The sequence below is a fragment of the Glossina fuscipes genome, unplaced genomic scaffold, assembly GCF_014805625.2.
Source record: "Glossina fuscipes isolate IAEA_lab_2018 unplaced genomic scaffold, Yale_Gfus_2 121, whole genome shotgun sequence".
Lineage (NCBI taxonomy): Eukaryota > Metazoa > Arthropoda > Insecta > Diptera > Glossinidae > Glossina > Glossina fuscipes.
In genome coordinates, this window is record NW_023998464.1 from 3,978,587 (window position 1) to 3,990,595 (window position 12,009).

At 34.5% G+C, this 12,009-nt stretch overlaps 1 protein-coding gene across 5 annotated transcripts in view; it reads left to right on the top strand.

The window, feature by feature from the left end:
* The window catches only part of LOC119640392 (protein amalgam), a 121,288-nt gene that overhangs the window by 52,159 nt on the left and 57,120 nt on the right, over positions 1-12,009 (top strand). For all 5 annotated transcript variants that reach the window (XM_038038385.1, XM_038038384.1, XM_038038386.1 and 2 more), the window contains 4 exons: positions 26-144; positions 1,641-1,826; positions 8,318-8,513; positions 11,430-11,561. In XM_038038385.1, coding sequence (XP_037894313.1) covers positions 26-144; positions 1,641-1,826; positions 8,318-8,513; positions 11,430-11,561 — 633 coding nt within the window. The remainder of the gene's footprint in view (positions 1-25; positions 145-1,640; positions 1,827-8,317; positions 8,514-11,429; positions 11,562-12,009) is intronic.

Here is a 12,009-nt window from a genome sequence, read left to right on the forward strand (position 1 = left end):
GATGCATTTTTCCTTCTCTTTGCAGGTCACAGTCAACCTGACGAGCCAGAGCCAGAGTTTCTTTCACAATTATCAAATATGACGGTAGCTCAGGGTCGCGACGTATCTTTTACATGCGTGGTCAATAATTTGGGGCAATACAGGGTAAGTATAAAAGTCGGAAAATATATGGACAGGTACAAGTGTGTTTTATCTAAAGCTCATAATAAAGCCTGCGGCTCTCCGAGAAATAGGCTTGAAGGAATGACACAAATTTATTCTATTTGTGTCGCACGATGAGATATTGGAAGGAAACAGTCGCCCCATTAGTTGCTTAATGAAGCGATTTAATTTTCTGTGGAATGATAACATTTTGTACATAACCATGTTGTTGATCAGCGGGACAATTTGATTTGATTTACTTTTATCCACGTTTTTGAACTTCATTTTTAGTTTTTAATAAAAATTACTTCTGCTCTTAAACTGAAATTCGTCAGATTTATCTGAACTTCCGTGCTCGTTGTGCTGCATTACTTTGAGAGAAACTCATTTTTGTTGCGAAATGAACGGGGAGATTTGCGGCAAAAATAATTGTAACATTGTTTGCTTGTTTCGTAAGAAGTTTGCCGTTTTTTACATTAGCATGTTTAGAATACAAACTATTTTTACATATTACTAAAAATTTATTTCTATAATGAATTAGAAAACTAATTCATCTACTTCAGTAACATTCATATATATGTATGTTAGCTTATAGCGCCAACATCATATATTACATACTTAAACTCACCTAATACATAGAATTAAACCGGAACTAAATACATGTCGCGGTTTAAAAGGGTGCCACTAACTCTTAAACATTATTCCGTGGTTTGCATCCACACACCAACGCACATCTACATCTACACATGCATATGCATATTGAGAAAAAAAGAACCCAAATATCCATACAAGGCATTAAGCTCATAGTCTGAAACTAAACTATCAACAAAATCGTAACTAAGAGAATCTACAACGCAGCTGATATAGTCAAATACGCACACATGTATGCATAGCTGCTGCTGTTTCATGTAATAGAAGTACTTATATGCCGTTCACGTCCTTTAGATCTTGACACACAATCTCATGTACATATATTGCAAATATTAATGCATCTATGGACGAATATGCGAGTGCAGGGTGTAAGTGTGAACGTGTGCTTATTGTGAGTTCATCATATGAACTATTAATGTAATAATAAGCCGTAAAATCTTTACATCTTCGTCTCTATGGAAGAGTGTTTCGTGTTCTTGTTGGCACTTGCATTATATTCAGCTTCCGCTGCACTCGAGTACCCACGCCTATTCTACACATAGACGTGCTTACTTACATATGAATTTTGTGTTTGGTTATGTTAACCGATCCTAGGCCATATGTTATATTATGTATAAGCATTTGCATCGTCACATATGCACTTGCGAGTTTATAGCATTCTTGCACTTAGATATATGCATATATGTGTAGAATACCGTGTGCCTTCTTATAAGGAATACATTTAGTATGATTGTGTGCATTTACCTAAATCATTATGTATACGCTTATATTATATTTAGTACTGGTCTCTGGATATATGCATTATGGTTTATTTGTTTTCGTTTGTTTACCTGTTTGTGTAATTTTAGGTTGCCTGGATTAAATCAGACTCCAAAGCAATATTAGGTATTCACACTCATATGGTGTCCTTAAACCCCAGATTATCAGTGACACACAATGGCCACAACACCTGGAAACTACACATATCACATGTACATCTAAACGATTCAGGCAGCTATATGTGCCAAGTGAACACCGATCCCATGAAAAGTCAGGTAAGTAATGTGCATAGTAAGCATGTGAATGCGTTTAGCTTGTGTGCGAGTGGGAACGTGAGGAAGTCAGAGGATGCGCTTATCTAGCAAAGACGCAAAGAAACACACGGCATTGCCATAGAGTGGCCAATGCATTTGGTCATTTTGTTGGCTAGTTTAGTGACACCATCGTCATTGTCCGTCCGTCTTTGTTGCTGTTTTGAAATATACGATTATGTCATTTATTATTGTTGTTGTTGCTGCTGCCGCTGTCGCCTCCATTGTCGTGTTTTTAATGTTAGAGTGTGAACGATCGTCACTTTCAATGTTCTTCCCTCTTCCATCTCACCAGAGTGCAGTCACATACATACATACAGTTATATATAAGGTTGCGAGTTAAACAAAATAAATAGGTTCACCCCCATCCTCCATCTATATATACACAATCAAATGTTCATGTGAGCACACATTTAAACATATGCGAAGCGGTTTTTACGATTTTATTTACGTTTCGTCTACAACCGAACAATTGCTTGAATGTGGGTGAACCTTTTTCGTCTATGTAATACGTTTCAATATATTTATATATGTGAATGTTTTTATGCTAAGCGATTATTTGTTGACATATTAACAAAATAACAGAAGCAGGAAAACGTAACGGTTTCGTATTGACGCCTACTATTCTTAATCTCTAAATAGCCGCACTCATCCATATACACGTGCTAGTGTAGATTACATGGCATACATCGACCTATATTCTCTTTTTCGCTGCTCCGCAAACTCTTCGCCAAGCATTGCCAACTATGGAAAATGGTTAACATTAGATGCCCTTCAAAATCAATGAGTTTTTAGATAGATTCAAGTCAGCGTAAAATGAAAGAGAAGAAAGCAAAGAAGATATATCAGAAGGCGGAAGGGGGACAACTATTACGGAAAGCGAAAGCCCCGATTTGTGAATAAGAAGTAGGTGCTGAATATTTGATGCGAATACAAATTAGCTTTTGAAAAAGAGGGCTCACTTTTCATGCACGTTTTTTTCTGTCCAAGCAAAAAAAACTTTTCTGCTCGGCCTAATATCCCTAAGCTTGGGAAGGGTGAGACATTTTTTTTTTTATTTTTTGAGAAGGTGCAGTAGTGTAAAGATTGATAACTTCTACTTTCTAGATTAATTAGACAAAAGTCAAATTGAAGATGCACTGAAAACAGGTCGAAAGGTAAGAAAAGAAAAATTTGCTCGAAGCAAAGGGAAAGTAATAGAAAACTCCAGAGGACAACGAAGAAAGAACAAGCAACGAAATAAAGTTTAAAGGGATGAAATGAACCGAGGTGAGAATATAAAGATGGAAAGATAGATCGATAAGAAGGTGTAGACACGGCGGGACTTGAAGATGCTGGGGCAAAGGGTACAGAGGCATCAATAAGAATACATATAAACAACTAGACAAAGAAATAAGAAAGCGTAAGTTTAAAAAGAGCTAAAGAAGGCAGAGAGAGAAAAGATCGACAGCAATATGTGATCGTATATGATTAGTCGCAATCCTCAAGTTTTTGACTTGGAAAATGAAAAGAGACAAGTAATTCATTAAATAGATTCGCTTAGTTACATTTGAATCGATACAAGAAAAATTTAAAGATTATATTGCTTTAAATTTTATCTAGGGATATATTTAATATAGCACTACATCGTTGAGAGCAAACAAGAAGAGTGAATAACACAAAGCAAGTAAGAAGAACAAAACACAACTTTAGTAATTGAGGGAATTAACGTTTGAAAAACGCATAGATGCTGTAGAAATTTTACAAGCATACGCACACATGAACGTCCGCGCCCATGTGGAAGCACAATACGCAAAGAAATAATGTGTATACTTGAAGATGTTTACGAAACTGATTTTGGGGGAAAAAACAGAAAGGAGAAGAGACAAACGAAAAACAAATCCCATCTGAAATAACAACACAACCCAATGATAATATCTTATTCAAGCAAATAGGTATTTGTATATGTGTACACAAATATACACACATACTCTTATGGGTACATATGTATGCGAATATAGTAGTGTAGTGTGTTTGGGCCGCTCAGTCTAAGCTTTAATTTTGTATTTTTTCATATTTTAAATGACGTGAACGCATATTCGCTTTATATATAATACATGTTGGGGAACTTCGTATATCCTCTACGACGTCAGTTAGATTCCTCTTGATTTCTTTTTTTAAAAATATATGTAAATAAATATAAACGACAATGGCCTGAGATAGTGTAGAGTAATCAAAAGTCGACATTTATCAAGCTAAGCCCGCTTTTTTCTTTTGTCTTTATACTATTTATTTATTTAGGTACATTTTTTATACAAACATTGGTTTTTCAAATTTTATTTCATTTATTTCCCTTTTATTTGAATTTTACTATCTCATCTAATCGCTCATAAGCAGAAACGTAATTATTGTTATAAAATACATGGGCTTGCAATACTGCTTGCTAACTCATTCATTTTTTATTTTAATTAACAAATAATATCTACCATTGCTGTGGTTTGCAGATATTACTTTGTATTTGCTACGAAATTAGAAGCAAGCCGTGAAATATTTGGTGGGGGGGTGGAGAGTTCTGTCGTATTTTAAATAGGCAAGCAATTTTTCTTGTAAATAAAAAAACATTTGGCTAGTGAGTCATTTAGACATTTTTTTTGTTTTTTTAGCTGCTGCATAATATAAAAGGAGTCTTCTTTTACCGTTCACTTGTTATATTTAAAGTGAAAAACATGTCAGTGGATAAAGTGCATTTATGTCACTGCATTTTGTATGTTTTCCAAAAAGGAAGCAATGCACCGGTTGCATGTAAATATTTATGTGCGGTATTTGGAAAAGATATTGTAAATGTTCGTACTTGTCAAAGATGGTTTAGAAAGTTTCGTTCGGGGGATCCGAGCTTCCAAGAAAGTGATCGATAATGATGCTTTGCGATCCATGTTGAAAAATAATCCACATTTAACAAGTCGAGAAATTGCAGAAGAGTTAGGCATTCTTCATACAACTGTTGGAGATCACATTAAATCTCTTGGGTTTATGTTAAAGCAAAGTACATGAATCAAATACGACCGAACTTTCCCTCCAACCTATTATTTATTATGTATTAAACCCTTACTTGGCAGGTGAACGTCTCTTGTTCCACTTTTGTTAAGAAATTTTCTTGCAGGTCAAACATATTAGTAATACGTGAAAGCTGTATCGAAAATCATCCGACTATCGAACAGAATTAAATGTAACATCATCTAAACTAAGTGTTAATCAAAGAGAATAGCAAAACAAATCGCGAAAATCTTACAAAACTAATTGCTTTAAATATATTTTGTTATTCATAACCACCTGCAAATATTTCCCTGGCTTATCTCTTTTCAATAACAACATTATGTGTACGAATATACAAAGCCTTGAAAATGTCTTTCAAAAAACTTTCAAAAAATTGTCTTACAATCTCTTTAAGAAAACATGCAACATTATAGTGTATGTATAACTAACAAAAAAAATCGCCTTACCGACCGGTATCCACCCTCTACAAACAGAGAAAAAGGTGGATGTATGTCATGAAGTCAATTCTCTTGTACATCTTAGCTAACGGAACATTGTTTTATGTTCATTATCTATTAAGTTTCTGCTGAAGAACGACGGAGAGAAAAGATAATATTCCTTCACAGCTGTTCCTTGACGAAATTGTATTCACACGCTGTTTGATTTTATTTTCAAGAATTTTTAAAAAATTTTTCAAGGAAGTAATTTTCTTCAAGATGACATTTTTACGCAAGCGAGATTTTTCTCTAAAACTATAGCAGTTGGTTGTTTCAAGGACATAACGCTTACTTTAAATAGAAGTTTGGGAATCTTTATAAAATTTCTTTGATTTAATTTTAATTGAAAACATGTAAGAAAATTATATTCAGTCGTGACCGAATCTTTAACACCCATCGTCGTCATCCTGAAAAGGCAAAAAACGTAAAGGAACTAAATTTTCATGATCTATAACATGAAATGGGCGCGGCTGATGTTTTCTATTTTTTAAATAAAAGTTTTTTTGGCGGCGTTGTAGGCGTGTCCTTGGAAGACTTTAAGTCTTTAGTTCTTTTGCAAATTTGTAGCCGATGTCTGCATTTTTGTGAACAGGGGAATGTTTGCCACCAGGTACCGCACAGTTCGGCAAACGCACAAACGGACGCAGGAACAGCAAACATTCTCGAGTGTATTCCAAAATTAAAACTGTCCAAAAATTTATATACTTTAGGGGGTTTTTGAAACTTGTTTCTGCGCATTATAAAGGTATTAAATTCTGATACATGATAATATTGGATAGGTGTGGTATATTTTTCTATTTTTGTACAGATACTATTGAATAAATCAAATCGATCAAATTTTTGTATATTCATCCGATATAGTTTACCAGCAATGAGCAAAAAACCAATTTTTTACTCTATTTGCAAAACAGATGTGTTCTCACGTTACGTAGTACTGTAGGCGTGTCTATCGAGCGATTTGATCCATGTTAAATTTCAACCTGCGTGCATATTTGCGGCCACGAGAGTGGAATTTTCTTAAAATCTAATTACTAAGTAGTTTGTACCGAAAATTATATCGTGGCAAAAGTGATTACAAAATCTTCCCTGTTGCCGTAGAAACTCTCTACGATTCATTAGCTACCTTTGTCGATTGAAAGTAAGCGAAAACAGTAGGTTTATTTGGAAGACAACAGGAAAATATTTTCAATTTCTTATAGTTGATCAAATTTTCTTTAATTAGACACGTGTCAAATTTATTAGATAGAAAGGTAAATGGGAAGCTGCCTACTCGTTCCATTCGTACGTTTGCGTCGACAACGCATCTTCAGAAAACCTAAGCCAAATGGGGAGGCACGTTACGGTTTCGGAAGATTTCCAATGTGTGATGAATACTTATTTCACGTTATCAAGAGGATAATCAATGCTGACAGAGTTACAAAGGTCCGTAAGACTTTTTTCTTGGTAAACAACTATGATAGACTTACTAATCAAAAGAGCATCTTGGTAAAATATCGCCTGTACGTATTAGAATATCATTTTGAAAGTTTGACAAAATCACATAGGAAGATGTTGCACGCAACAAATCGGGTGCGTAAATAACCTACCTAGACCTATCGAAACCCTAGTCTTCTTATGAAGAGAAGCTGCTTTATTAACGCATACATGTCTGTTATAAGGCCAAAGCTTTGAAGAATTTATAAATAAACTCTTCTTGCTGTCAAGTTTACCAACGTAGTGACAGCCTTCCATAACTCCTCTACATTTTTCCATTCGCAAAATGACTGCCATCGAGAAAATCCTTATCTTATTAACTTTCAATAAAATTTTGTTGAAGAAAAGCATCGTAGAAGTAAATTTTTCCCAAATTAGATAAGTAAGCATGGGACTAGAGTTTCATTCAGCGATGGTAGTAGGAGTTTCTCCTTTCACACCGGTCAAGGAAAAATGTCCACAATGCAAGCAAATGATGTACAGAATTCAATAGGCAATAATCGGGCATGGTATGGTTAATTTAGAAAACCCGGTGTAAATATTTTACACTCAGATAAGACGAAATAATAAGAAGGAAGTGAGAAATATAAACCTCGGCAGTGGTCTTTTAATTTTTTTTAAAACAACAACAAAGGAGTCACAGGCTGAATTTTACCAGTAGTAGCACTCACTATCACTTTTTCTTTCCCCATTTCCGACCGTTACCATCTTCCGACTGACCAATCGGTCAATGATTCCATTTACTTGAAGCGAAAGGAACATACAAATACATTTTTGTCAGTAGAGAAGGTAAAGCTGACACTGGAAACAAATATTTGTATTATCATAAGAGTAAAATAAATTAAGATAATTTCTTGTAAATCGAATAATACATTTAGGAAAGCCTCAGTGAACTTTTTTCGGGCGGTTAAAAAGTACTGACATGACCAACTGATTCAATTGTTTATCAACAGGTTTTCAAATCTAATTTTAAATGGGGAAAGCATTGTTCAGACCAATATCACAGTCTTATTATGTTATCGATGAAATGTCAAGGGAATATTTATCCTTCCGAAATGGGCAACGTACATTGCAATTGAAGTACTTTTACAGTACGTTCTTCATAACTATTTTTCTACACTAAGGCGAAGTGTGTGACAATAAATTTTTCTTGTGTGCAACACAGTATAAAAGAATCTTGAAGATATTCTATAGTAGTAAGCATACAACAATGGTTTGAATACAAAAATTTTAGCTAAATTTAACGTAATTAAAACGGAAAGTTTGTTTTGGACTAGCACTTAGCACAAAGTTTTGATTAATATTTCGATGACTTACAAGTACATATGTACTCTTGTTCCCGTCACTGGTTGAGCACTACCAGTGCGACTTGTGTCCTTTTTCTAGTTAAAGCCAATTATATAATACGTTAAGCGATTTGATTTTTACTTACTTATGTGAATGTTTTCCTTTCCCTATTTCTTATTTTTACAGTCTGGCTATCTCGACGTTGTTGTACCGCCTGATATATTAAATCATCCTGATCAGAATCTTGAAGAAAATGTTACCAACGAAGGAGGAATCATAACTCTTATATGCAGCGCTACTGGTGTACCAAAACCTACAGTGCAGTGGCGTCGTGAAAACTTAAAGGATATCGTACTGCGCATAGAATCAAGAGAGAGGCAAGGTTTGTAGAGGAAAAATCCTTAAAACACAAAAATTACTGATTATTATGTTTACCTCCTTTCATCTAAATACACTCAAAAAGCAAGAATTTTAAATACCTTACTTTTACTTCTCTTACATTACTTACCTTAAACTACACAGAGTTGTACCTTTTTGCGTTTGGAATGTTTTCATTTAAATGTAGAGAGATAGATGCAAAAATCGGTATATGTTAACTTTCTTCGTCTATCTTGCGCTCCTTTAGTGATTCTGTTGTTTCGTTAAGCGGGAATACTCCATAGAGTGTTGTTTTCGGTATGATGTCGAGTTGACTTTCTTTGTTGCATTAGAGAAACTCTTTATTGTTTTTGTTTTTTTTGTTTTTGCACAAAATAAATAAAATGTCCAACTTCGTACGCAGCAATTCCGTAAGGATTGTTGTTTGTGTAAATGTAAAACAATTGGGTTCGTGTAGCACCCTCTTGCTGGGAAAACGTTATCGTACCACGGCATCGGTTAATGTCCTTTTTACGGTAGAATCATGTTTTGTTATCTTGTTTTGTATGCAGCTGTTTTGTATACCTATGTGCCTGTGGACGTGGCTATGTCGATGAATGTGTGGTCATGTACTTTGAATGTTTTAAGAATTTACAATTATACTCAAATATGTATAAAATGATAAATAAAACCAATAAAAAAGAAATACGAAAGATACAAAAGCAACCAACGTAAGCATAAGCGAATGCTAGGAAAAGTCAAGAAGTTAATTAATATAGTAATGTAGGAACATTTAATATGGAGTTTAAAGAATTTACTGCTGTCGAGCCAGTAAGACGTTCAACAATTGCTTATTTAAAAGACAGAGACGTCCTGTCACTTTCAATAAGACTTTTCTTCGTTTTCAAGCACGCTTTTTAATTAAGAAGTTTTCCATGAGGAAAAAAGGACAAGATAGAGGAATATTAAAAGGATGATACGCCCAAATGGATTTCGAATGTTGTCTGATAAAACATTTTCATTTCCTAGAATGTTGTCTACATTCTCTTTCTTAACGATTTTATCAAACATTCTTCCAAAGTGCAGTCTTTCGTAGTTCTCGATATACATCATTGTGGGCTTGATTATTGATGCTGGCAGAGAAATTTTGCCGTGAATCTAACATCAGTCGCAACCATTAATAAATCAAGAGTATACTTCTTTTGATATATGGACGAAAAGTACACATTTTTATTAGGCCTTCCTGGACTACATTCGAAACTTCTAGTGATTTGCAGTATTTGTCTTGCGTTATCTCGTTCCAATTATATCACATATGTCCAATTCGTAAAATTCGTCTAAAAGTAATCCATTACCATCGCGTGACAGGTATTGGTATTTTTACTCTCTAGCAACTCCGGAAATGATCGTCAATTTTCACGCATTTCATGAGAAGCTTGATCGACAATTTCACTTTTTACGGCCTGGTGGTCGTCACATTCCTCAATACTGAAGTATATCTCAGTTTCAATTATTTTTCGCTATTGATTTATTTTCCTACAACGCGCAACTAGATTCAAATCTTCAGAAAAAATGATTCGCATAGACAGGTTCCAAATGCTTGTAGACGTATTCTGAGAAAGATCATAAGACAAGAAACTGCATTTTCTTCTGTTATGATCAGCGACCGGGCTCAGAGATAAAACATATCGCGAATAACGTCGTCGATAACGCTTTAGCATACCTATGCGTTTGTCTTAATTTTCTTTTTTTTATTCGATGGGCAGATTTAAATGTCAATATTCGCGGGCTGAAATTTGATTTGATTTGGTAGAGATTGCTTTGATCGTAGCTGCAGTGAGTGCTTGGTCGGTGAAAGTCTAATACCTAACGATTGGGCACACATCCACTAGGCTGCGGCCACCGCCCCCTATCTCTTTCCCTTCTCACTTGTTTCTGACCGTCACCATAAACGAGGCAGAGGCGTGTGCTGACCAATTCGGCTCCAACCGGATATAATGCCTTCTTTGCTTTGTCCGTAGGAAGCAAAGTTGTACAATATATGTGGGCGAACATCTAATTTCGCGTAGATATATGTTTGGCCAAAAGCTATGAAACATTCATTCGGAATATTTGAACTGTTCATGGTAAAATGCCAAAGAGCGATATCAAACATGAGAGAATTTTGGAGTTTTGCTGCGAACTTAGAGTAAAAGCGGGTTTCAGTCAAGAAGCCGCAACTTTTTGACTTGACGTAGGCTGAATGGAATGGAAAAGACAGAGACCAGTAGTTGGCATAGTGAAAGAATGCGAAATGGTATCCATAAAAACAAATAATACAAAGTTCCTTTCAACTGTGATATCCGGGCAACTTATGCTTGTTGTAGCTTGTTTTGTTACTCTAAGCGACAACGGGCTAAACAGAACGTAGTTTTTTCAAGCGAATATCGAGACAAGTGCATAAATTTGACACATAACCGAGAATATTTTAAAAGAATATATCTTTTCTACCGATTCAGGCAATATGAGATATGGCGAAATGGATCGCTAATACATTGTTGGGAAAGTTAAGACGACTGACTCTATTTTTCAAATTACCACAAAATGTTTTGGAAGAAGTCTTATGTGAAGTATTTTTCTTAAGTCACATATTGAAATCATTTATAATATAATTCAAATAAAAGTATTCTTCAAATTTATAAAATTATTTTAGAACCATTCCAGTTACGTTCGAAATCTCTTTAAATCAGATTTAATTTCCTTTTTTCCGATTTGGTCGTCTAGTAGATAAAAATTGCTCATCACGAACAAAATTTAAATTTAACTTGCATTTTCTTTTCTTTTTTCTTTTTTTGTTTATTTCTGTTTTCTATTTGTTCTATTCTTAGCAAACTTTTCTTTCTTTTCATTCTGTTCAAAAATATTTTAATTCGCTCTGCTACTTTTTGACTATTTGCTACAGTGGTAAAGACGGTTGAAGGCGAAAAACTGGTGCTGGGTAATGTTCATCGTACGGACATGGGTGGCTATTTGTGTATTGCATCGAACGGCATACCACCGTCAGTAAGCAAACGTTTCGATGTGCATGTAAACTGTAAGTAAAAAAAATCTTAACTTAGTTTACATTTGTACGTGTGTAAATATACAATTGTGTACATGTAGGAAAATTTTTCTATAATGTGTTGCATGCGCTTTGGAATGTAAGAATAGATATAAAAGACAATACATATGCATACATACATGATTACATATGTATTGTGTGAGCATTTAATAAAAAATTTCTTCTACATTAACATACGAGAATAAATGATACCTTCGTTCGTTGTTGTTAGGGCCAAAGTATCTGTTTTTGAGAAATGTGCGTTTAAGAGAAAGAAATTTCAATTTTTTTACTTAAATATCTACTAAATTTTTGTTAGTGTCTTATGCATACAGTACAGTCTCGAAATTGAAAACGTTCAGAGCTAAATTTTAATATATGAGTGTATTTTTATACGCACTACCAAAGGGCAGAGGTAAATTTATTTTGTGAAAACGTTTTG